This window comes from Elephas maximus, chromosome 11 (genome assembly GCF_024166365.1).
Source record: "Elephas maximus indicus isolate mEleMax1 chromosome 11, mEleMax1 primary haplotype, whole genome shotgun sequence".
Taxonomy (NCBI): domain Eukaryota; kingdom Metazoa; phylum Chordata; class Mammalia; order Proboscidea; family Elephantidae; genus Elephas; species Elephas maximus.
Window position 1 is genome coordinate 20216766 of NC_064829.1, and position 26682 is coordinate 20243447.

Below are 26682 nucleotides of genomic sequence, written 5' to 3' on the forward strand. Positions count from 1 at the left end.
GATGACTTGTTTCCTTTGGTCCTTTCCTGTATTAACTCCCCCTTGGGGTTCACGGTGAATATTCTGCAGTCTGGGACTCCAACCTGCATGTAGGCGTAGACATCCTGCAGGGGAGAACGGCACTGAGTACGGGGAGCGGAGCAGGAGAGGCTTCTCAGTCCCCGGGAAGCCAGAGTGCTGCACAAACACAGACACTCTACGGGAAACACATGCAGCCGGGCACACTTCAGGTAAACCCAAACTAGAGCGATGCCAAACCCACAGGATGCGTGGGGAGGCAGGAAACCTGGGTCGCCAAGAAGGAGAAGTTAGAGGCCCTGGAGCAGGACGTCTGAGGCCCCACCCACATGACCAGGGCAGGAGGTGCTAGAGAACGGGAAGCGCTCATGCCGTGCAAGGCTCTGGGTGGACCCAGGGATGTGGCTCAGAACCACTGAGAACATGAGTCAGAACACTGGAGAAAATGGAGCCACAGAAAAACAGAGAGTGAGCGAGCGAGCCCAGGGTGGGTCTCTATCTACACAACCTCCCCGATGCTACAGGAGTTTGGAAGAGATACAGTGAAAACCCAATGAAGAGAAGTGACATTCATCTTGTCACTTGGTTTGAGAATTATGATTCGGATATAAACCCAAAGAGCACGCGTCTCTGGATCTCACCTACCACATCAGAGTCGGAGACTCAGAAGAGACACTTACATTTGGGCGGTTTCCAAAGGCAGCATAGAAGGGTTGCTTAGACGGGGCAAACAAATTCTTGATATCATTTAGACATTCAATTTTGAACTTCTCTGGTTTCTTTTCTATCACTTCCCTAAAAAAAAAAAAAAAAAAAAATAACCATCTAATATAAAATGGTAGTTTCCCCTGGTGTGTGGCCCTGAAGAGAATTCAGTGCTCACACCATTCAATTTTCTTAATCCTTCCTAACTGGTATCTCTCTTTCTCCTTCCTCCTTAGTCTGATGACTACGATGTGAACGATGGGGTTTGGGAAAGGAGAAAACTTGAGAATTCCTAGAACTTTTCTTCACCACAGTTGACACAGACCACATGGGAGTCATGTGTAAGTTACAAAACCAAAGAACTAAGAGAGACGCACAAGCTCTGAGAGAGACACAAAGACTGCTAAAGTGGTGACATTCACGCACGCACACACTCCATCCAGGGCGCCCAGGCTGGCCTAGGCCACGCCCCGTGGACACAAAGGCAGTGGTCTGGCCGGCAGAGGTACCTGTGGAAGGCGGAGAATAAGCTGCTGGGCGACAGCATCAGAGGGCCCCGAGGCAAGATCGTGCCCTTGTCATTGACCCAGTGGAGGTAGCCCCGGGTCATGTCAGCCATGCCAATGGCGCGGGCAGAACAATACAGAAACTTGTAGCCGTTCCTGGAAGAGAACACACCTGTTTAGCCCACGTGCTCTGGCTAAAAGCAAAAGCATTTTTCTTTTAAAAGATCCAAATAAAGTTCCTCTCATTACTGTGAATTTAACAGAAAACTAGTAAGGATTATAAAGATCTCAACCTTTCCATGAAAAAGTGCATGTGAAAATGGAGGTACATGCAACTGAGAATTAGGCTGCATTATAAATTACCGATATAATAAGCACCTAGTCCATGTAAGCCGGATTACAGAAGAGATAGAACCTTGGTCTATCTTTAAATTAGCAAGAAAAGACACAAGAGATCTCATTTATAAAGACAAGGAGCAAAATTATACCGGGTAATGGACGCACTCATAATTCTTCTATTATGACACGCTGGACTAACGCTTAAGACACCATCATTTTTCACATCAGTTTACCTCCGAGGTGTCAGGACCCACAGAGCCGCGGCACCCTTGCCCTTGGAGAGCACCTGACAGAGGATCCGAGGTCCCCAAGGTACACACGGGATCCCCAGTTCTGGCAAAGGAGCTGCCTCCCACCTGAGGCTGGGGACTGGGGCGGGCCTGAGAGGAGCCGGCTGCCTGGATCTGCCCGCCCCGGCAAGCGCCAGCAGAAAATGAGGCCCAATGACAGGGCAGTGACAGCAGGGAGAACTGAGCCTCCGGCCCCGCCCAGGCACAGCCTAGAGAGTGCAGCTCACCCCCATGCACTACATGCTCGTGCCAAGGTGGGCCAGGACTGAGCGGGGCTGCCTCTGAGCAACAGGGGGTGATACAGGATTCTGCGCACATTTCACACTGTGTACTTATCCTCACATGCTGGGGAACTGCTGCTCCTATGCATGTATTACCTACTCAGAAATTTAAAACTACCCAATAAATCAAAATGAAAATGGGCTCAACCATTAAATTCTAGCTAAACATAACATAACTAACTTCTGGCTACAACGATAGACACAGGCAGTACCTAACCCTCACAGCGCTGTGAGGAGTAAATGAGGCGGTCCAGGTAAACCCCCACGCAGTGCCAGGCACCCAGCATGTGCTCCACAAATGGTGGTTGCCACTTCCATGCATGTAGCTGTGGCAGAAGCGGGGCGGAGTGGGGATACTGGGCCACAGACACATGATTTAGGTGGACTGCCTGACGCAGCCGATTTTTCTCTTAATCAAAGCAGAATTGTAGCTCACTAGAGCTACGTGCCACATTGGAACAAACACCTACTCATTGATGGAATGGTACAGCTTTGCTATACCCTGGTGAGTCCAGTCTTTACCCAGTTGTGGGAGGATCTGTCCCAGAGCATCAGACCTAAGGAGAGGGTGGGAAGAGGAAAAGGCATTAGGGGTCAAATGTACAAAGCCAAGTTTTCCTCCTATTTGGTTAAATATGAGCTGCCAATGAACACCTTGGCAGGCTGGGGATCCAGTCTACAGAGACGACTCCATCAAACTGTGTGCAGCGGCGGGGGAGGCCCCTGCAAGCGTACCCACAGACACAGATCTATGAGTGGAATCTGACTCCAGGTCAGATACTTAATTTCAGAAATCTGCTTTTTCTCCTCCCTGGTCTCAACAGCTTGTTTTTCGAACATCAGAATTTGGAGGCCATATAACTCAATCGTTCCAGAAAAGTTATTTCTGACTCTTCATCTATTAGAGTCTTCTCACCCATCTTCTTGTGTGGATTGCGCTCAGCATGTCTCAATGCAGAGCATTTAAAAAACACCTCCTGGTGGCCAAGGACCAGACGCCCAGACTGAAGAGTCCCACCCCACGACCTGCACCCCCATGCTCAGGGCTGCTCCTCACCCCCACTGGGTGAGCGGTGCTTACTTGGTTATTGTCCCATCAATATCAGAAATGATGACCTTGTCATTCCAGTTCCACAGGTAAATGGTCCCTGCGCAGCGGCAGGTACCTTGATACTGGGTTGTGATACTAAATACAACATCATTTGGCCCATCTTGGAGCTTCAGTTTTGCCTGTTATAAAAGGTATAAGAATAAAAGAAAATCAGCTGAAAAATACACACTTTGGAACAGAGTTTAATATTTAACAAAAACAACAGCCGGTGTTTCAGGACTCCAGCCACCCCGAGGCAGGGATTGTTTCCTTCGCTCCCTGAGTACACAGCATGCTCAGAATGAGATAAAGCTGGTGAGCCACTCATCAAATAGCATTTGGGATTTCAAGAGCCTCTTCTGAACACAAAGATCATAACCTTTCTGCTCTTCTTTGATACCTGAACGTCATCGCCCTGAGGCACAGCCTCCTATTGTGCCTAGAAAGGCCAATTTCATACTGAAAATGGATAAAATTAAGGGAGTAGGAAATAAACAAGAAAAGGACAGTTGTGTCTAACTGAGAAAATACCACTTCTCTATTGGTGTGGCTCTTAAGAGACAGTACTGGGCTGACAATGTAACATTCACAGAGAAACATACTGAAGATTCACACTCCCCAGGCCATCTGAGGCTAACTGGGGTAGGCTGGGGCTCTTTACTGTGTATGAAAACACTTACACTGGGTCCCTTCAGCTCCCCCACAACTCACGATCTGCTCCGAGGAGAGTCTGAGGGACTTCTTGTACGAGGTCGTGTTGCTGTGGATCAGGCGCTCCCCAGGAACGGGGTCTACTTTGATGGATTCCTCAAGCTCTTGGGAGGCCTCGTCACTCGATGAGTCATCCTCGGACAGCCTAGTCAACATCAAATGACATGCGAATAACGCGAGTTATATGGTTTTGCCAGCCACGCAGCCCCTTATATGTGTGAGTGCGTTATTTGAGAAAAATATGGTACTGATGAGGCAGCGAGGCACTGTACTGAAGACACTTTCGTTTAGGGTCGGGAAAAGAAAGGCTGCCTAAAGCACCATTCAAGTTCCTGAAGGATCAATCGATCTGCTGTAGGGATGGGAAGAGTTGTTCCCAGTGCCATTCTCCCATGCCTGGTTCTTTATGCCTGAAGTAGTCATGTCATTAAGTGATAAGGCCACCTCTCTTCCCCCCTCTCCTAACTGGAAAGCAGTCACTTTCTGGCTAAGACTTGCTATTTTCTGCTAGGACTAACAACTAAATGCTAATAGGTCTGCTATCATCTTTCTGATTCTTGCCAAAAACAGTATGTATGTTTCAAAAGGTACAAATTAATGAAAATACAATTGCGTATACTGATTTAAAAAAACTAGTAAGATTTATATACCCATTAAAAGAGAAGGGTAAAGAGCAAGAAAATAAACTCTCAGGCTCAAAAAGACTATGAAATTAAAGAGTTAGGGAATGGGAGAAGAGAGAGAGAATTTGATCAGGGAAGGTAACACTCAGGCAGAAACAAGACCGGTACACAGTGAGCAACTGTCCTCAGGGCTGGCCAGCTGGGATGTCCCCAGAGGTGCTGCTTCATCCACGTGATGAAACGTGTCAGGATGAACTCAATCCAATCTTTCAGATTCTTTTTAGATTGCCCTTTTGCACTTGATACAAAATGGGGGAGCAGGGACACAGGGGTATGAAGTACCTTAAGTTAGACCTTTCCCAAAGCCTTATATTTCACAGTATCAGATTTCATGGCTCCAAGATGGATAATATTTACCTCTCTAGGGTGGTATTTTTTAGAAAAGTAGAAGTTAGCTGGCTAACTGAGTAGCACAAACAAGCCACTTTTTATCATGTGCGTCTTCAGGAGAAAGCTACTGCTCACTAATAATTAAACCACTTAGATTCAATGGCCAAAAGCAGGAGTACCCGAGCGAAGTGAACCTAAGAGGAAGGACGAGGTGCCCCCACCTGGCACTGGCTTGCTCCTTAGCGTTCGATGGCAGCTCGCTGGTTTGCTGTACCTCAGATTTTCCCTCCTTGGCCTCTGGCAACTAAAACAGCAAGAGAATAATCATGGCAACACACACATTTTTTCCCTACAAACAAGCAAAAATTCATCAGCAATCCTTTCCAGGAAAAGAGCATAACTACTTTTTGAATCTACAACATAAAAATGCTCAAGAAACAGACTTTCTCTAGTTTGGGCCAAAGGACAGAAACTTGAGATAGAAGTCACATGCTGCTATGCAAAAAGCTGTTGCCCACAAAGCCTGAACTGAAAATGTTAAAATAACTCCATTTCAAGTCACAAAATTTAATACAACAGGCCCAAACTTGCCCTGGCAGAGCCACAAGGGTCCCTGGCAGAGCCACAAGGGATACAGAAGTTACTGATGCCCCTTCTCCTTGAGTGGCTCAGCACCTCCAGGGAAAGGCCTGGGAGGCGGCGTGGAGAAGCCACGCGGAAACGGACTCAAAGGAGCCACCGATCACCAGAACCTGGCCCGGGCTGACTACAGTTCTGTTATTTGAAAAATACGTAAACCTCCCTGAGCCCTCTTTTGCTGAGGCTTTGGGAAACCAAGATTTGATCTACCGCTTTGCCTGCTACAGTTCTTCAGGTGAACATGTCCCGCTAGTGTTTTGTTTAAAGGGGAGATTCTAGCTATCTGCATCTGAAACAACCTGTAGGAGGAGAATAAGGTAGCTTTTCCTACATCTGGAAGGGAATGTGGTGAGACGGAGAGAGACTCTGGAGTCAAGACTCAAGGTCAAGTCCCAGCGCCATACCTCATCAGTTACGTAACGTCAGTTAAGCTACTTAACCTCTTTGTGCCAAAGTTTCCTTATCTGTAAAATGGGATTTCAAATATTTATACTTTTGAGCTGGTGAAAATTCAGAGGTAGTATATATATAAAGCACCTAGCACACTACCTGCACACAGTAATTACTCAAAAACGCAAACTATTAGTATTGTAGTACAGCATTACACACAGCCCAAACTGACTTTCTTATGCCCAGCAAAAAGGTGTTCTCAGTAAGTGAAAGATATGCTTCTTTTCAGCCCATGGAAATGATTACCTCTAGGTCTGTTACCTGTTTGGTCATGCTTTCTTTCTTACGCCAAAACCACCACCGACCAGATTTCTTTGGCATCTTATCTTTGACCCAGGACTCAACTGTTGCCTGGAAACAACCAACTTGGGTTAGTCTGGGCAAGCTCTCGGTCACGAGGCAGCTGGCTATTTCCTACCACTAGCCTACAGGTGGGCCCTTCTTACGGAATGTGAGGATGTAACACTCTCCGCACCTCCCAGGCTCCTTGGGCATTTTACTGTCTCTGACGGACGGATGCTACCCTGCTCTCGAAGCAGAACTGGCTGAATGCCGCGGCAGGTCTGCCGGTGAAGCTGGCTGGTCTGGATACCCAAGCAGCTCTAACGCCTGGTCCCTGGAAAACGTGCTCTCGGGTGTGAGGAGGACAAACTAGGCTAGTGACGTCTCCTTGGTGAACAGGTTCAAAGAAAATCTCCCGGTCCTATACAGCAGGCTCATGAGCCACAATTTGATCTGATTTTACCATGGTCACTTCTGTTGGCCACAGCGCCCTCTTCTTGCTGCTTCTTCCCATATTAACAAGAAATTTTTCCTTCTTACCATATTTAATTTACTGTTAGTAAAACCCCTCAACTTCTGTACACCATCAGAAACGGGCACACACATCTAATAAGAGATTTAAGAACGTGGCAGCCTGGCTAATTTCCAAGATTTTGGGTATGATAATTTGCGAGTGTGTGTGTACACACCTATATGGACATTTTACCACGATAAAGATTATAGTAAACTCAAATAAGGCTTTGAATAGTACCCAGTTTAGAAATAAGCACATGAGGATTTGTGTACATACGATCTGTTGTTAGCAGTTTCAAAAAGGCGACACATCACCTACCTTAGGCAAACTCTTCTGGAATACTTGCAAGCTAAGGATCATGGGAGCAGCCAAAGCCCAGTTATAGTAACTGGAAAAGACAAAAATTATGCAGAACCATTAACACACACACGCCCCACAGGAGAAAGAAGCAGAAACAACAGGCAAAACTGCTTATTCTTTTTAATAAAAAGATGATCTGCTAAATTTTTTGTCACATGAGTAATCTTTGCTTCAAGCCAAACTTCTCAGAACAGAGAAGCGGTAAGAATCCATAAAACAGAAAAATAACATTTCAACGCCTCATTTAAAACTAAAGCTGAGGCTTCACTTTCACTTCAAAGTCATAGTCTACTAGCTTGTTTGTATGAGATGACACGCTGTATAGTAAGAAAAACCGTAATACCTAGAACGGCCCTTGGAGAAAAAACTGCAAGTGTTTAACAGTTACAAAAGCAGGAGTAACTTACCGGTTATATATCCGTATTACAAGATTAGGGTTGTCTATAAGTCCAGGGTTTTCTGCAAATTCATGATAAGTAATGATATGTTCCATGAATTTTTCTGCAATGTAAAATAATAATGATCAATTTGGTTAGAGACTACATAAACCCCTATATGAAATTATCACAATACTCTCTGCATTGCAGGAATTGTAGAATAAAATGAGGTTTGTTTTTTTTTTAACTAACTTTTTCTATATCTGTCAGACCTTTTTTTTTATCCTCCCTCTGTTAGGAAAATAGATTACAGATGTGGTGAGAGACAGCGAGCAAGAGACAGCCAGACAGACAATAACTAATGAAAAAACTTTTCATTCTTTATTAGCAGGCAACTACATAGCTGGGGAATACTCATGGGGGACCTACAGCTGGAGGCGGCACGCTGGATAAAATGTATCTTATAATTACTTAGAGGAAAAAAAAAAAACAACCACAGAATTTAGTTCAAGGTCTGTAAAAAAAATAAAGCCTAAATTTTACAGAGCAAATGAGGATTTCCCATGAATTGCTGTACTTTGCTCATAACCTGTGTTCTGGTAGGTCCAGGCTGACAGAGAAATTTCTCGCTAGTATTGTTCCTCCAGGTAATCTATTATTTCCTTTGACATTTCTGCCTCCTCCAATAACAAACTCTACCGGACGAAGTTACCAATATTTAAGACAAAACCAAAAATACACATTCCTGTCTATTAACATAAATACATAGAAAGATATAGTAAGAGCTTCTGAAGATTATGAAAAGAATCTGACCTACCTACCTTCTTAAAAAATATTATTTTATTGTGTTTTCAGTGAAAGTTTACACAGCAAATCAAGTTCTCATTTAAGTTTCTACACAATTTGTTCAGTGACATTGGTTACATTTTACACAGTCTGTCAGCCTTCTCATTATTTCTGTTCTGGTTGTTCCATTTCCAGTCATCTAGCTTCCCTGCCCCCTTGCCTTCTTGTCTTTGCTTTAGAGTAAGTGTTGACTGTTTGGCCTCAAACAGATGATTTTTAAAAGCAGCACAGTACTCACAGATGATACGGTTTATTTTATGAGCCAATTTGTTATTTAGCTAAAAGATGACCTCGTGGAATGGTTTTGGTTCAAGGCTTAAAAAGTATCTTCGGACAATAGTCCAGGGGAAACCCTCAGCCTCAACTGGTCCAGTTAAGTCTAGACTTATTAAGTATCTGAGTTCTGTTTCACACTTTGCTCCCATTCTAACAGGATCCATCTATTGTGTTTCTGATCAGAAGGGTCAGTAGTGGTAGCTGGGCAACATCTAGTTCTGGTCTCAGGAGAGATGAGGCTGTGGTTCGTGTGGCCAGGTTTCTTCTCTGAGTCTTTGGTTTCCTTTATTCTCTTTTACTCCAGATGCACAGAGACCAACTGTTTTATCAGTGAACTATCTAGTTTTGTCCCAAGGAAAAAACCACTGGCCCTAACATACTCTTAATTTTTTGCACAAAATAAAATAAACACGCACAATTAAGAGATGGAGAAGGAGGAGACATAATGAGTACCCTGTGACTCTGAACAGAAAAAATGAAGGAAAACCTAGTTCAGAATCTATGGCCACTCCAGTGTCTGTCACAGGCATGCTGCCTTCAGCTCCTCTCTGAAGGTGAGAGAAGACAAAGAATGACGCTAGTGATAAAAAGAAAACCTTCCCTTACAGGAAACCAAGGACCACCAGCCAAATCTAGAAGATATTAAGAAGAGTGTAGTTTAAAAGGGAGGCCAAACCAGCAATGCTGAAGGAGGCAAGACAAATGTACACCTGGTGCCCAGCTTGCACCCAAAGCTCCCCAAACCTTTCTGCAAAGGCCCTTTCTATACCTGTGACAAGCTTCAACTCCTGGCCAACTCTCAAGCCTGAGACAGAAGCTAAGTCCTTGTACTTTTGCCAGAAAGCCCATTTATTCAGTGGACAATCACTGTCCTACAATCTCAGGGCCCTGCGCTCATTCACGTCTAAGACCCAGCGCTTCCCAGGAGAGCAGCTGGCCCCAGCCCCACAAGCATTTCACAACTTCACAGATGAGAAAACAGACACGGTGTGCCTGACCCTGGCCACTTGGCACACAGGACAGCTCTGAGCTCTCTCAATGGTGAAGTTAGAGCCTTCAAGGCACATGCTTTTACCAATGACGTTTACATTTAATGTCACCCCACATGAGGTGCCTTCAATAAGGGCTTAAGAGTCAGATAATTATAGGGAGGAGATACCTGTCAGCCACAAGAAGCCCTGGTGGCGAAGTGGTTAAGAGCGTGGCTGCTAGCCAACAGGTCGGCAGTTCAAATATACCAGCCACTCCTTGGAAACCTATGTGGCAGTTCTACTCTGTCCTACAGAGTTGCTATGAGTTATTACTGACTCAACAGCAATGGGTTTACCTGTTACCCGCACAAGATTACTGAAAAATTTTCAATACCCAGCAATGGCTAAAAGGCAGGCTGTCAAACTAAGTGGACTAACCAGGTGGCTTCTGCAGTGAAGACAGGGCCCAAGTGTTCACATACCTTTAGAAATTTCTCCGTTTTCATTGAGGCCCCCGCAAAGTGAGAGGGTGACATCGGGCAAGTCCATGGCAGAATCGGAGAGGCACTCAGTGCCGCTGTCTGCGGCTGCACTTCCCACAGACTGTGGGGACTGGGAGCCAGAGAATGTGTCCGACTCAGGCCACTGCCGGGAGCCAGGGTCTGATTCACTAGGTAGTGGACAGGGACAAAAGGATTTGCCTTAGTACAACTTCTCGTATCCCTAGCTTATTACTTGGTTCTTTAGGGGTTCAAACCAAATTTCAGGTCCTCTAAAAAGGAGCTGACTGACTTATAGTCAGGCCACAGTTTTTCTTAGAAGGAGGTGTTCAGAACCATATAAATGACATTGAAAATACGCTCAACAATACTACTCAGGAATTCACTGTGAATGTGGTAAACACGTCACAAAATCAATACAGTCACTCACAACAACGCGCCCATTTCAACTACAGCCTTACTGATTTTAATTCAAGGATTAAAGAGTTATAAGCATTTATTTAATTTCCATGATGAAAATGACAGGTAATTAAGAAAAATCTGATGTTTCGAAACCTTTTCATCCTAATTTTGTGAAAAAGCTGTGGTACCAATACATCCGAAGAAAATTACTGCAGTCTAAGGCTGTATTGGGAACCCTGGAGGCATAGTGGTTAAGTGCTACAGCTACTAACCAAGTGGTTGGCAGTTCGGATCCGCCAGGCACTCCTTGGAAACTCTATGGGGTGGTTCTACTCTGTCCTGTAGGGTCGCTGTGAGTCAGAATCGACTCCATGGCAGTGGGTTTGGTCTTTTTTTTTTTTTAAGGCTGTATATGTTAAAAATAATGCTTTTCTAAATTCATCTGTTATGTCACAAAACAAAAGAAAGCAGAAATTAAGCAACAGAAAATTCTCAGGAGGGTAGACCTGCCTAAAAAAGAAATGTACTGAGCAATCAACTGGAAGTGAACTGTTTTCACACTACAGAGGACCAGGATTAAAGATGAGGTTATTCAATATTTTCATTTTTCTGGATGACAAGGCACAAAAGCCAGGTTTCAGAAGGCAATCAGAAAGGAGGCCTCTTGCAATGAATCATACATGTGAGGGAAAAAGGACGAGGAAATGGCCCCTTACGTATCTCAGTCATAAATATTTACTACTCTACACCCTTTGAATGGAGACTTGATGCCAAATTTGAGATACTGTTCCAGAATTTTCATGTTCACTTACTTTGTTCAAAAAGCCGGTACATTCAAAGTTCCATTAAAAACAAACCAATGTATGTGGATCCAGTGCAGTTATAAGATCTTTAGGAAAACGTCTTATATTTGAGCAGAAGGTGGCAGGCTAACTAGAGAGCAGATTCCAAAGCTCCTGTTTTGCATCCGAACAACAACAGGTTCAGGTTTTTAGAAATGTTTACTCTCAGCAGTGATGCAGTTACACCACAAGATTGCTATTAATTAGATCAACAGAACGTCCTCTTCACTGGAAATGGTGAAAGAGGCCAAAATCAATATAAAGCAGCAAAGCCTGTTACGATGTTGTGGGGTTGAGTGGCAAGGCTGAACCTTGGGAAAAACACAAACAGACGACTGCTGTGTGTTCACAAAGCCCATTTCCTCTTCCTCCTGGATACGCGGCTAGGTCACCTTTCTCAGCTGCCCTTGCAGTGAGGGGTGGCCATGGGGCTAAGTGGCCAAGTCTTCCATGTGAGCAGCAGTGGTGTGATGTGCCCCCTTCCAAGCCTGGCCCATGGAAACCTGCCCCCTGTAACCCTCCTCTCTCTGTCAGAGCGCTGCAATGATAGACTCTGAGGTCCTACAGGGATGGTGGAGCCTAAAAATGAAGGAGTCCAAGTTCCCAGATCCCTGTGTGGAAGGCCTCCCCCAGACTCCAGCACTAGAACGTTATCATACAAGCGAGAAATAAAGGTCTACTGTGTTAGGCCACTGAGATCTCGGGTTGGGTCAGTTACAGCAGCTATCATTACCCTAAGCAGTACACCACCAAAATGCACGGAGGATGCCATCTGATCAATGTGCAGCCAAATCCAGGCAAGTGATGTGATTTACAGTAAGGTTTAACCATACTTACAAATACTGGGTATTCAATGATCGTGACAGTAACTAATGCTTATAAGCATTAAAAGTCTCACTATCTTTTAGTATTTAAGAAATGTCTCCAGGAATAATTAGCTCATGAGATAAATGGACAATGAATGGCCCTACCAGTCAAATCAAAACAGACCACAGTAAGGTCCCATTGGATTAGTCTTCTCCCCATTTTTTTTTTTTTTTGAAGAGAAACTAAGAAACCTATCTTAGAAATACCAATATAAATAAATGAATAGAATGGAAAATCTGAAAGAAAGCGATATTTTAAGGTTTACATTTTAACTTTTCTGTTGTAAAAAAAAAAAAAAAGTGAAGTAGTTTCAATTCTCTTACCTTAAAAACCCAACTATTATTTCAAGTGAGGTCAATATTTTGAGGCAAATTCAGGGCACAGAGTTAGGAAGGAGTTTGAAGGACCTTCCAAAAATGTGTGTAAAAAATTTTATTTACCTTTGTATCAATCTTCTTTCTCTATTCCAAATAAACACCTAAAGAAATAAGTTCTTCAATATCTCATTTAAAAGTATTTAATCACGTATACCTACATCAGTATTTCCAAGCCCTAAGAGTATACCCATGAGGAAAAGTAAACTGTGTTTTGTAATCACAGAGTATAACAATGGAATTCCCGTAAGAATGGAAATAAACTTGGGAAAACAGTACAAACATACCATATTTGTCTGAGGTTGCAGAGTTATACAAAGGGAAAAACCATGAGGGAGGGGAAGGAGAAGTGACAAACAGAGAGGGCTGGGGGACACAGTGCCGCTGGAAAGAGCCATCCCCAGGCCCAGGTCTGAGATCAAGAAAAGCCTCGGAACTCAGACTCAACTCAAGGAATGAAAGCATTTTTTGTAAAATGCTTTCAAATAAATGAAGATATTTTACTTTAAAAACACATAATTAATGAAACAAATGCTACAGAATTTTCCCAAGGATGCAGAGTTCACAGTAATAACTGAAAAAAGTGCCGATCGGAAGTCATACCCATTCTATACGCTTTTGTAGGTTTTCCTAGGGTACCTCTCCTCATTACACTGGAAATTTCTTCATAAATAGGTATGCTGTGAATTTCAAAGCCCTACAGTCAAACACATGCACAATTTCTGAATTTTCCAAAACCCGACGCAATCAACAGATTTAGTAAAAGAACACCCCACACCTTGTTCCTTTTCCTCAGATGAAATGCTTTGCTCTAGAAACAGCGAGAATATTTCAGAGCCATTCACCCGTCACCATAACATTAGGTAATACGCTACCTTTTAGGGAAATAGAGGGCAGCGACTTCAGGTTCCAGAGCCTTTAAGTCATCTAGGTAAATATCATCAGGTCCCTGGTGCTGACTTCTCTTGTGGACACCTGTGTTTATAAGAAAAACACAACAGACGTACAGAGGTAAGAACTCAGTTATTCTTTATTTACGATTATGCAAGAAAACAAAGAAACTCTGCAAACAATAAAACCTGCCATGATTGGGACAGGGTTTTATGTGAGAGGGTTTTATCTTTATCTCACGTGTTGGATCTCATTCACCCAAGCCAATGCAAGTGCAACGCAGTGCGATACAAGTCACAGCTGCTCAGTGAACGCAGGCTGACTTAGGCATTCTTTCCTTTGCTGTTGCATGAGTCATCGAAACTCTAAATAATTTTTATTTGACAGTGAAGGGTTTTTTTTTTTTTTTAATTTATAGGTAAGGACAAGCAAGAGCAAACTTGATGCAATCACTTGTATCGTAAGAATGAGACTATTATTTGAAATCACTAGTTGAAAGGTTGTTAGAGAAAAAGATACTCACATGGTGTGCCAAAGTACAGACCCAAAGATCACAATCTAATCGCAAAGGAACAAAAATCCTTTACCATAGAGAAATCTGGCAGACGACAGCTTAAACAAGTGGACAAATTTAGCATCATTAATAGTGGGAGTGTTACGAGATGCAATATCAAGTACCCAGTATATCCCATAAAGTAACCTTTAATTAAAAATATAAAACATACTTAACATATTTAATCCAAATCTAATTAAGCCTCTGGAAACACAGAGCTATGTCTGCGAACCAAAAGGTGAGCAGTTCAAATCCACCAGGTGCTCCTTGGAAACTCTATAGGGCAGTTCTACTCTGCCCTATAGGGTCGCTATGAGTGGGAAACGACTTGACGGCAATGGGTTTTCTGGGTGATTAAGCGTCTGGAACTGTTCTGCCCCCTGCAGTAGCCACCAGCCACACGTGGCCAGTGAACATTTGTGTAGCGTCACAAGTCTGAAATGAGGTGTACCAAATGTGCTAAGAAATATGTAAAACACACTGGATTTATAAGACTTATTATCAAAAAAAGAATGCAAAATATCTCAATTAATTTTTTATACTGATTACATGTTAAAATTACAGTATTTCAGATTTACTGGTTAGATGGCATGTATTATTAAATTTAATTTCATGTGTCTTTTTACCTTTTCAATCTTACTACTTCAAGACAAAATCACATCTTCAGCTCACATTACATTTCTATTGCCTAGTGCTGCTCTAGAATTAACTTCTAGTTTAAGGAAAAACCATCAGACAAATGTGCAACACGAGAAAGTCTACAAGACAATTGGCTGGGATCTTGAAAAGTCAATGTCATGGGTGTAGAGCGGAGAAGGTGTAAGCGTCTCTGTGTGGGTGTTGTTCTTAAAAAAAAGATTAAATAAACACAAAAAACAAATGCAACATGTGAACCTTGATGGGATCTTGGTTTTGGAAAAACAAACAATGAAAAAACCCAACACTAAAATGGTAACTTGGTATATTTAGGAAAATGTAAAACAGACGAAGTATTAGACAGGATCACTTTTTTTCTTCAAGATGGTAGTACTACTGTGGTTATACAGAGAATGTTCTTTATTCTTAGAAGCGTATCTTGGGGTCCTTGTGGTGAATGTCATGTCTTGTTTTCAAATGGTTTAAAATAATTAAAAACCATGTTTGTGAATAGAAAGACAGAAAGAGCAAGAACACAGATATGCACAAAATTTTTCATAATAAAAAGGTGGAGGAAAAAAGGATGAGACCAAAAGAATGGTGGGAAACCACTCAGCGTTTTCTCTCTAGTCAGGTCCTACACTATGAGCTACCAATGTTGTGTTGTGGTGTGCCGTCAAGTGGATTCCAACTCAGCGACCCTATATGACAGAGTAGAGCTGCCCCATATGGTTTCCTAGGTTATAATCTCTGCAGGAGCAGGTTGCCAGGTCACTTCTCCCACAGAGTGGCTGGTGAGTTTGAACTATCAATCTTTCTGGTTAGCGGTCAAGTACTTAACCATTGTGCCACCTGGGCTCCTTGAGCTAACTAACAATACCTGTTGCTGTCGAGTTAATTCCGAAGCATAGCAACCCTACAGGACAGAGTAGAACTGTCCCATAGGGTTTCTAAGGAGCTGCTGGCGGATTCGAACTGCCAACCTTTTGGTTAGCAGCCAAATGCTTAGCCACTGTGCACATTCACCACAGCAGCACTGGACTTTTCTCCCTTAATATTTCTCAGAGTAGAACAAATGGCCGAGGGCTTTTCATTTCAAAGAAGTGCTGAGATCTGAGAGGAAGCGGTGCTGAGGAACGTGACTACTAGTGGACGATAAGACTGGACCACAATTGCCTCGATTGTCAAATTACTATATATATATATTTTTTTAACGTTATTTGTGAGTGACCTTGAAAGTCCCTAACTAACTATACAAAAACTATAGCAGATATTTATTAAGTCAGTCTGTGACGCTCTAACCTTTGGTACTGGAATTAAAAAAAAAGGTGTTTGGTGATGTGGGTAGTTTCAGGGGACGCTTTACTCCCCCGAACACAGCATCCAAGGCCAATGTTCACATAGTGTGTTCTAACCCTTACTGTACCATGCAGGAATGGATAACTTCATATTTTTAAATACTAAGAATGTTCTGATTTATTAAACTTGTATTCTGAAAGGGAGATGGAGCTGTTAAACCAAGAGTAGGACCTATCTTCTCTGTTTTAGAGGAAAATAATCATCTTTTTATACCTCACATCATGGCAAAAAAGGTATTTGATAGAGCATGAATTTCACAAATGACCAAACAATTCAAACATAACAGGGTCTTTGATTTGGCTTCAACTAACCAGGTATTTCAGGTGAGAACATTTTTTATCATTCTAATTTTTTCTGTTTAACCATACAATTATTCAGATTTTCTCTTTATTTACATACCTAATCACTACAATGGTTAATTTTACTCATTAACTATTTAGAATGCCCCCATTTCTCGGTGCTTCTCAAGGGCCTACTGGGTGGCAACAGTCAGGATACAAAGTGAGGAAGTCAGGGTCCTGGTCCAGGGGAATTTACCATCTAATGAAACGATACATTAACAACAAGTAACCATAATTAAGTGTGTGATATGTTCTGATTGGGGAATTCAAATACACGGCTGGTCACCCACGACTCTGAAACGCTGAAGTAACTTAGCATCAGAATTCGGAGTGCCTAATGTCAAATCCAGCGGCTGCAACAACGGACTCAAACATACCCATGATGGCCCAGGACTTGGTGACGTTCTGTTCTGCTCCACGTGGGGTCGCCATGAGTTGGCGCTGACTCCGTGGCAACTGACAACAACGATGCCAAATCAAACAAAACGATTACCTTTCTTCTTGGACGGTGAGTCTACTTTAGCCGCTGGCTTTAATTCCAAGGAAGCCTCCAGCAGTGATGGGCTAGGAAGGTGGTCTGCATCTACCACAGATGGAACGTGAGGAGTCCCAAGAGGAGCTTCGAGAAGTTCTGCGGTGGAGGCTGTACCGCGCGCCTGCTTACACAGGGCTCTGGGCTCGGGTTTCACCACGGTGCAGACTGTGTCTGCCAGGGAAGTGTCCTTCTCAGCTTCACTCACAAGGGTGTCCTCGCTGGGAATTACCCGAAAATGAGTGTTTTCTGAAGGTGTAATTGTAGCTGTCCTGGGATGATGGTCAGATCTCTCTCGTTTGCTGACCTAAAAAAAAAATTGAATTATAATAGTTTAAAACTAGTTTCAAAGGTGTCTGTTAATCTATTTCATAAGCTGGATTCAGGTAAATGCATTCATTTTATTATTTATAAGGTATACACTCATTAAACACATTATTCTGTATGAAATATAAAAACTGGGGGAAGCTAATAACTGCATTTTGTTCAATATCATAGTCTTTATAAGTTACATTTATAACCGTTCTACATGAAGAGGTAAAAACTGGAGAAGACTGTGACAAAATGGTGACAATTTTTACCTACGCAGAGGCAGAGAATATTCACTTTGAGGGAGAAAACTTAAAATGCTACACTAAAATTCAGCCCTGCTTCAACTATCAAGTTTCAAGCCCCCACACCTCAAGGCTCTGTTAAAACAATGTAAAAGTGGACATAAAGTGTAACGTCAATCCTAAGTTCAGCAAAATGTTCATTTCTTGAAAACTAAATTAAATAGAAGGGCTAAACATTTTCTCTCTCAAGAAATTTATCTTCCCAGTTATTTCTTCTCTCACTATGATTGGCAAAAAAGCTTTCATCATCAACTTCCTGTTTAAAATTTAAATGTGGAAATCTTGGCTTCCTTAATGTATCTTTTAAAATTTCTTTATATTAACAATCAACAAATTCTTGACACAAACAAAATGATGCCGGATCCCTTCTATGGCAGATACACAACGCGAACATGTTAACTTTGGATTTCTTATATGACCACAGGAGGGCACTACCGTCACCCATGTTCATGTTCGCTCAGTTAGAAATGGTACCCTTTACTTACGGACGGTGGGAGTCTGTCTTCCCAAGTTTTTAATAATGTGAGCAAATCGGCCTGAGTACCTTGGTGGACTCTGGGAACCCGCCCCATGTCCACTCCATGTGAGACTCGGATCTGAGCAGGCTCTCGACAGGCTTCACCTCCAGTTCTGAATCACTCTTAGGACACACGACCTGGGAATAAGTGCTGCAAACACAAGAACAAAGAAATGGGACAACTTTAAAAAGTTAGCACACCTTCAGCCTTGTTGAGCTTGACAGATTAAAAGCAATATACGGTTTGAATAGGCTGACTTTACCCTGCAGATATAAAGATGCTACTGAAGGGAATGACAAGTATTTCTTCTATTTGAGTTCTTTAATAATAATAAAAACAACATAAGCTGGCACTTACCGAGGACTTGCCAGGTCCTCTGTGAACGTGTTATTGCATAATCTCATTTGATTCTCAAGAGAAATCAGTGAGGAAGGTAATTTTACAGGAGAGGAAATGCACAGGAAGACGGGTAATTAGCGTAACTACTAGTTGAGAGAAGCTAGCTGTGAACACAGGCTAAACCAAGCGTTGCTACACATCTTTTCATCATAGTTACAGTCAATAGTTGACATTAGAAGATCGGAATTTAGGAACTGTAGATGGCCAAAACCTATGCTGACCATACAGACCTATACTGGTTGCCACTGTTAAGTCAGAGAGTTTGGGAACAAGGTAATTACTGACAGTAAAAGTAAACATTCATTCCTCTACTGGTTAAGAGAGAAATGGGAAATATCATTATAGTTGATAACAGAAAAGCTATTTAATAGACCCTTCCTTTAAAAAACGAAGGAATTTTAAAATACTTACTTGTCCAAAGGAGACCAATCTCCGTCAGATAAGGGGTAGTGGTCCCCAGGATGGAAGATCAAAGGTTCCTTAGATTCTTCTTCCTTTAAGGAAGCATTTGAAGACCCTCTGTGAAAGGAAAAGACAAAGAAAGGCAGCTTTAATGTCTCCAAACCTACCGACACACCATGTAGATGACAGAAATGAAGAAGGCCAAGTGATTAATAACCAACCCTATTATAAGGAAAACATGATACCATACCCTACTCCAACCACAATTCAAATATGGGATAAAAGGAGGAAGGACAGAAGGCAATATGTGATTCAAAATGCTTTTAGGGGTAACTGATTTAAAGGCTAGGAGAAAGAAACTAGGGCTTTACATACATTTCATTGAATTGTTTCAAATCTGAGGTAGCAATAGACCACTTTAGATTATGAGGAAATCAAAGATTCAGAGAAGTTTAACAATTTGCCCAAAGTCAAAAAGCCAGTCAGCAGCTGGATTTAAAACCAGCCTGCGTGGAAAGCCCTTGTTTGTTCACTATACTCCCCTGTACGTTATAAAAAATAGCAGAATATCAGCTGAGGACAAGATCTATAACTCAAAAATTCTAAAACTACCCCAAACTCTTAAAACCCCAAGGCTTATTTGAGAATTTTTTCTTTATTTTGACAAATTATACATGCTATGGGGATGTGAAGAAGGTGATAAAAAATTACGATGTTTTTAAATTTCATACACAGATCTTGGAACTGCAGGATTCTCTTATCTGCAGAGCTAATATAGCTAATTACTATATAACATTGAAAATACCCCTCAAGCACCGTGAGCCCCCGTTTTTCATCTTTAGTTGAAAATTTATCATTTGTCCTGCCTATTTCACATAGCTGATGGGAGATTTATGTTGTGTATCCTGTTGAGAACTCTGAAAAATATAAAGTAAATATGTCACACATAGACACACATACATAAACCTCTGCAAAATATAAAGCACTATCCAAAGTTTAAGAGCCTGTTAGAGAGAAGTCGGTGTTCTAACAGAACAGACATTAAACCTATATTGAAACTATCTGTACCACCTAATTTGCTGGGCTAAAAACAGGGACAGAAACCAGATTATTTTTTTTAGTATTATTTTCTTCCTTTGTATTTTAGTTATCTTACTTTAACACACTCTGCTTTACCACTGACTCTGTCACGGCAGTTCTTCCACACAGCTGCATCTCTTAAGGTTTTCTAACTCTAACCTCCTTCCTCACTGAAGGATTACACCCTGGCATTCAACCTCATTCGCGGGGAGAAAAACACATACTTGAGAAGGGCAGACATCTAAGTAAAAACACTCTATTTTTTAATAAAGGAAAATCAAATGGTAAAAAAAAGGAAAAACCAGATGCTGACACACAGTCCTTACTGTCGGATCTGAAAGGACACCCTGGCTTGAACAGGTATGTAAAAGGGGTCAGATGCCACAGAAATTTTTATGTTAAGAGCATTTTGTTTTTGGAACATGTTTCACTGCAGCATAAAAGGTAAGCCAAGAAAAGTTCGCAAAGCAAGCTGGATTTGGTAAAATATTAAAAGAGAGACCAAGCACTGTTAAGAAATTCTAACCTCAGGAAGACGTGGAATGGTCTCTTCTGGGCATATCTGGTTAGAAATAGAGCTCGTTAGTCTAGGCCCATTAGAATGAGGGAGAAGGTTTCTGATATTGAGGTTCCTTTCTGTCCTGTGATTCCTTTATTAAAATAGGATTTCTAAAAAATCTGTTTTGGCACTTTTTAAAATGCCACATACACCCAAGAACAGGGGACCAGCTAGGCAAACCATAACATGAGAACTAAGTATCTGAAATGAGGTTTTACGGTGTATACATCAGAATGTGAAGAAAACAGTATGCACGCTGATCATACCTCTGTTAAAACCCAAGACAAACACGAGCATTAACACTGAGCTGGTGCTGGGGCAGGGTGAGTAGCTCAGCGTCCAGTCGGAGCTTGGTGGGGCGGGGGCAGGAGGGCACAGCTGCTGAAGTTGACAATCAGGACATACAAAGCACTTCAGCCTCACACGTGCACCTCATCGTTAGGTGTCTTCACATCCCACACCACTCCGTAAGCTAACATTTTCCCGTTCCAAAACCAACAGAGGTGACGTGGATGTATACAATTGTCAAAATGCATTTTGACAACTATTTACCTATATACTTAACATCTGTGACTATTACTGTATATAAATTACAAATCAATTTTTAAAAAAGTGGGCAAGCGAATCAATAGGAAGTTCAAATATAAGTAGCCTGAATTATTTATGTGGGATGAATTACATGAGTTTTAATCTATTTAACTGGTGGTATGTAACTATGTTAACTACCATGAACAAAGATGACTACTTCCGTTTATTTATCTGCAACTCACAGAGGACACAGTATTACTCAATACTTTCCAGTGTGGCTAATGATGCAAGTTTGCATTTGGATATAGGGGACATTTCCCTTAAAAGACACCTCCTAACAGGACTGAAAGAAGTCTTGCAAAGTTTCTCTGCCACTATGTCAGAAAACCTGAGTTGGGAGGGGGTCTTGTAAACCACATAGGTCCATCCTCTTATTTATAGATTAAGACATGAAGACGCTGTACGATCAAAAGGCTACCGCTCCACCACCAGAAAAGCAGCAGCCCAGGCCCAGTCTATCTACTTTTTAGCTCGGCACATCCTCCATTTTTTGACCTGAACCCTCATGACTGGTGGTGTTTTTTTAAATTTCCGTTGGCTGCATAGTTAAGCACACCCTGCTTTAAGGAATTTCAGAAAAGAATTCCTCCAGGTGGCAGCATCTATAATTCACTGGTGACCTAAAGAAAAGCAAACACACCAAACTCCTGAAAATTATTATAAGACCCTTGCTTACACGTGTTCTGACATGGTCTGCTTACCAAGCAAGCAAGGTTCTGGCTCAGAGAGATAAGCTGTCAACCATTCCTAACTGTGGACCACAAGTTTTGGTTGCAGCAGCTTTTCACACAATCTGGAAAAGTAGGGGACGCGCTAGTATTCCTGCAGTGTATTCGCTTCTAAAACTCATTTAACGAGATTCCCTCAGAATAGCAATTCTCGTGCATTTAGTAGGTGATTTTACTATGTTTTAGAAAGGTTCAAACTTCCCAGGATGAAGCTGCAGGTTGCTCACGAATTCGAAACTTCGCTCCATTATGTCAATAAAGGATACATGCCAACAAAAGGTGATCTGCTTTGGAGGCAAAAGTGTTACTTCAAGTCTTTTTTTGGTGAATCTTGAAAAAATTTTAGTTGGCAAAAAGATTTTGAGGAACTAAGGCACTTAAGAGAGCACGAGAATGCTGATTCAAATAAAATTTACGTTGTGTTCTACAAGTTTTTTTCAAAAGAAGACACATTTCTTGTTCAGCTACACATTTTACTGTAAATCAGACAAAACTTTTAAAGGAGTTATTTACACTGTTTTTAACAGCACTGAAGTCAAGCAAAGATATTTCCAGTTTATTCTTCTAGGGAAGGCAAGAATAAATAACCCTTAGGAGACTGAAAAGCGGCAAGAAAAAGGAATAGAAGGAATCAGTGACATGAAACGTAGAGTTAACAACATTTATAATTAAGCATTTCCCAGGAGACCAAAAAAAACATTATCTAGGTTTGCTCCCACTGTGGACTATTAGTCTGTCCTCATAACTGGTACGTGGCAGGTACTTTTATTGTTCCACTTTACGGACGTGCCAGCACAAACACACATCAGCTGAACCATCTGCCTATGGCTTGGAAGTGGCCAGTTAATGAGGGCATCAGACCTCTTCATCATCCTGCTACCTGACCTAGGCCTGCGCTGGTCACTGGGCACCGGGGGGGTGGGGGGGGGGGGTGGGGGGGGGTCAGGGCCAAATCTGCCCTCAATTGGAATACGTTTTGAGCTCTTCTACTGATTTGGTAAATAAGTGGTGATCAAGATTTCTCAACTACAGAAAAAAAAAAAAAACAAACTCCTTCCAATTCAACTTACTGGTACGTTTTTGTAATAAAACAAAGACCTTCGCCTTCTCAGGAATAGGTGATACCCAGCACTGGGCAGAAAAACACCACAACCCACGTTATGCTCCCCGCCATGGTTAAGTCGCTAATTCAGACCTTCATTGTGACTCAGAATTTCTAACTTATAGGGTGAAAAGAAGCACATTCCAGTCTGTCGCAAATGACATCTTAGTACAACAGTACAATGTGCAATGGCAAATTGTTTAAAATTGCAGAAAGGAAAAAAGAAACGCCTGCTCCACTCGATTTCGCAATAGACTGTCAAGGGGAAAGTTAAGTCCAACCTCACAAAGCATGTCCATAAAAGGACGAGAGTTTCTCACTTGACCTCAGGGCTACCTAGTAGCACAAGTGGACAGCCTAGAAACAGCACAAAAGACCCTTCTTTCCCAACCACGAGCTCTACCTGGCTGACTGGGCTCCCTTCTCGTCGTCTGAGCTTCTATCCACAGTGAATGCGTCTTCTGCAGCAGGAGAAGCAGCCTGATCTTCCTTCTTACTGTCTTGTTTGCATTTCTTTCTCCTTCGTTTTTTCTTTTTCACAGAACCTGGAGTGAAAACTGTCTCTGCCTCCAAGGTGTGTGAGATGTCTGAACTCGGAGGTAATCTTTCTTTTCCACCTGATTTCATCAAAAGGGGGTCAATATCTTTAAAGAATTGGTCTTCAGTAGGAATTGGTGAGGTGGCAAGGTAAGCAGGAAGCTTTTCCTGAAAGAGAGCAAGGAAAAGGAAAAGTTGCCGTGACAAAATGAACAGTGAAGCAAAGGATAATTAATTCTCTGAGTATCTAACTTTTGCAGTGGTAGGGAAAAAAAGAAAAATACATTTTCCCTAAAGCTAAGAAAGACAATCAAATAAGCCACTGAGCACTCTACACTGTTATACACAGCTCAGTGTCAGCTCATTTCAGTACATGTAATTAAACAAATTCGGAGGAACCGATATACCAAGCCAGCATGAAACATAAAAAAGCTGTAATTAAAGCAGGGTCTATGAAAATCTCTGTAAAGAGAAGTTGGAAGCAGCAGGCGCACTCAGAGGTGGCTTCACAAAGGACTGTCAAGAACTGAGACAGAGAAATGAGAACAGGATAAAGCGCAAGGCAAAGACTGAGAACACTGCATCGGACAAGGACAGCAGACCAGGGGAGCGCAGCAAGCAGTGCCAGGAAAATTCAGACAGGTTAACGCTCCTGTTTTGTGAAATTAACTGAGAGTGGAGGAAGGGGGTTATAATACAGACAACATTCTGTAACAGATGAAATCAAATTCAAAACAAGTAAGACCCCATATTCAGAAATAAAACCTTAATTTAACAACAGGTATTGGATTCAGTAAGTTAACTTCTTACCCATTTGCTTCATGGGAAACGGAAGGTAGTTAATGGAGATATACATTAACCTGAAATAATTTGGACTACAATAGTTTTCCACACAAGGGTCCTGAAAATGTGTGGGTTTCCACCATTGTTTTTGATCAAGCATTTGGACTAGCTTTGTGAACACGTTACCCAAGAAAAATGTGTGCTCACCAGCAACACAACTGAGAAACTGCACTGATGAAAATGTTACTCTGCATGCCCTGGGGCATCGAGGATACCCTTCAATTCCATGGCCTTCCAATTCAACGGCCTTTGTGATAAAAGTTAACTTGTACGTCTTGAAAGACATTCTGTCTCTGGTAGTGCTTCCTATATCTATTCTGGGTCCTACTGCTTAATTCTTCTGATTTAAAAGTTCCAGGCTCAGCATGGATTGTATTTAAAGTAAACTCCTAGAATATCAAGTACCACACAATGTTTATCTAGAGTAACGGTGCCCGCAGCTGGAATTGCATTCTATTGTGTATCATGCACAGTTTAGAGTCAAAGTTTGACGAGAAGGAGCTAAGAAAATTTAATGTCTATGAAAAAAGCAGTCTGGTTACCTACAAAATTATTAAAAGCAAAGTACTTAGCAACTGAAGAATCTAGTCTATAGGGGGAAACGCATAACAGGGAACATAGAGAAGTATGAGTAAAGATGGTTGTTATAGCACTGCCTGTAGCAAAAAAATGCAAATATTCCGGATGTCTAAGAGTAAGAGAACAGTTAAATAAACTGTGTTACAGGCACACCACAGAACAGTAAAAGGACAGAGCTGGATCTAGAACTACTGATCTGAAAGGGATACTGACAGTATAGAGTTAAATCAGAAATATTTAGGAGAAAAAAAGAGTAAATAAAAGAAAGCCAGATGGGGTTTTTGGTCATTTTTAATCCCTCTCTAAATTGTGAGCTCCTGGAGAGTGGGGACTGTGTTTTATTCACAGAATGTAGCATGTTGTTGTTGTTAGGGGCCGTCGAGTCAGTCACACTATGTACAACAGAACGAAACGCTGCCCGGTCCTGTGCCATCCTCACAACGGTTGCTATGTTTGAGCCGATCATTGTAGCTACTGCGTCAATCCATCTCGTTGATGGTCTTCCTCTTTTTTGCTGACCATCTACGTCACCAAGCATGATGTCCTTCTCCAGGGACTGGTCCCTCCTGATAACATGTCCAAAGTACATGAGACAAAGTCTCGCCATCCTTGCTTCTAAGGAGCATTCTGCTATAAATCTTCCAAGACAGATATGTTTGTTCTTCTAGCAGTCCATGGTATACTCAATATACTTCACCAACACCATAATTCAAAGGCATCAATTCTTCTCCTGTCTTCCTTCTTCACTGTCCAGCTTTTGCATGCATATGAGGTGATACAAAATACCATGACTTGGGTCAGGTGCACCTTAGTCCCCAAAGTGACATCTTTGCTTTTAACACTTTAAAGAGGTCTTTTGCAGCAGATTTGCCCAGTGCAATGTCGTGTGACTTCTTGACTGCTGCTTCCATGGGCACTGATCGTGGATTCCTGTAAAATGAAATCCTTTACAAGTTCCTGGCATCTTTCTTAACTAAAAGGTGATAAATAAAATCTTATTCCACTATTTTTTATTTTTGGTGATTTTCTTCTTCATGAATTTATAACATCAAACTGGCAGTTCATCTTCAAAACCAAAAATAGTCTGTATTCTTAATAACTTGAAACTTATCATTTTTGCCATCTGCGATTTTATTATTTATGGAGAAAGATATACGATACCTTCTAAGAATTAAAAAAAAAAGGTCCCCATTAGATTCATCACGAACAGTTTACCACCATCCAAACCAGCAGATACATAGCACTGGGGGCCAGGGGGTTGGAGGGTGGGGACAAACTGTGCTTTCTTGCTGAAAGAGCCTAATATGCAGTAATCATTTATAAAAGAATATAGGCCAATTAATTTAAATCTCAGGAGATTATTCACGGTAACACCCCTAACCATAATGGTAAACACGTTCTCCTAGTTTAAAAACCATATGCTCACACACACATGCACCCTGAAGAGATATGCTTTCATGACTCAGGTGAACTAAATACAATCAGCCAAGTAACAGACAGTAAATCAGAAAGTACATTAAAGTCAGAGAAAAGATGGGCCTTCCCTTGTAAAAAGAGCCAGTAACAAAGGCCTTCTGCCAGTTATCTGTATCCTGTGGTTTGGTTTTAAGAAAAAGTTCCCCATCCTTCTACCTCCTTTCTGACAGATTAATATTTTAACCTAAAACTAAAGTTTGTCTAACCAGCAACAATCCTTTATACAATCACGCATGTAAACTGCTGACCGACTCTGTTTTGGGAGATGTACTGTAGGCTCGAGTACAGTGTG

The 26682-nt window shown here is 41.8% G+C and overlaps 1 protein-coding gene across 7 annotated transcripts in view; it reads right to left on the reverse strand.

Moving 5' to 3' along the window:
- Positions 1-26682, reverse strand: part of LPIN2 (lipin 2) — a 108134-nt gene that overhangs the window by 2327 nt on the left and 79125 nt on the right. For all 7 annotated transcript variants that reach the window (XM_049901064.1, XM_049901059.1, XM_049901061.1 and 4 more), the window contains 16 exons: positions 23359-23660; positions 18908-19015; positions 18124-18247; positions 16927-17272; positions 13529-13628; positions 10151-10338; positions 7606-7699; positions 7157-7226; positions 6304-6393; positions 5175-5257; positions 3941-4085; positions 3221-3369; positions 2610-2696; positions 1233-1385; positions 699-813; positions 1-104 (listed from right to left, as the gene is read on the reverse strand). In XM_049901064.1, the coding sequence (XP_049757021.1) occupies positions 1-104; positions 699-813; positions 1233-1385; positions 2610-2696; positions 3221-3369; positions 3941-4085; positions 5175-5257; positions 6304-6393; positions 7157-7226; positions 7606-7699; positions 10151-10338; positions 13529-13628; positions 16927-17272; positions 18124-18247; positions 18908-19015; positions 23359-23660 (2258 nt within the window). The remainder of the gene's footprint in view (positions 105-698; positions 814-1232; positions 1386-2609; positions 2697-3220; positions 3370-3940; positions 4086-5174; positions 5258-6303; positions 6394-7156; positions 7227-7605; positions 7700-10150; positions 10339-13528; positions 13629-16926; positions 17273-18123; positions 18248-18907; positions 19016-23358; positions 23661-26682) is intronic.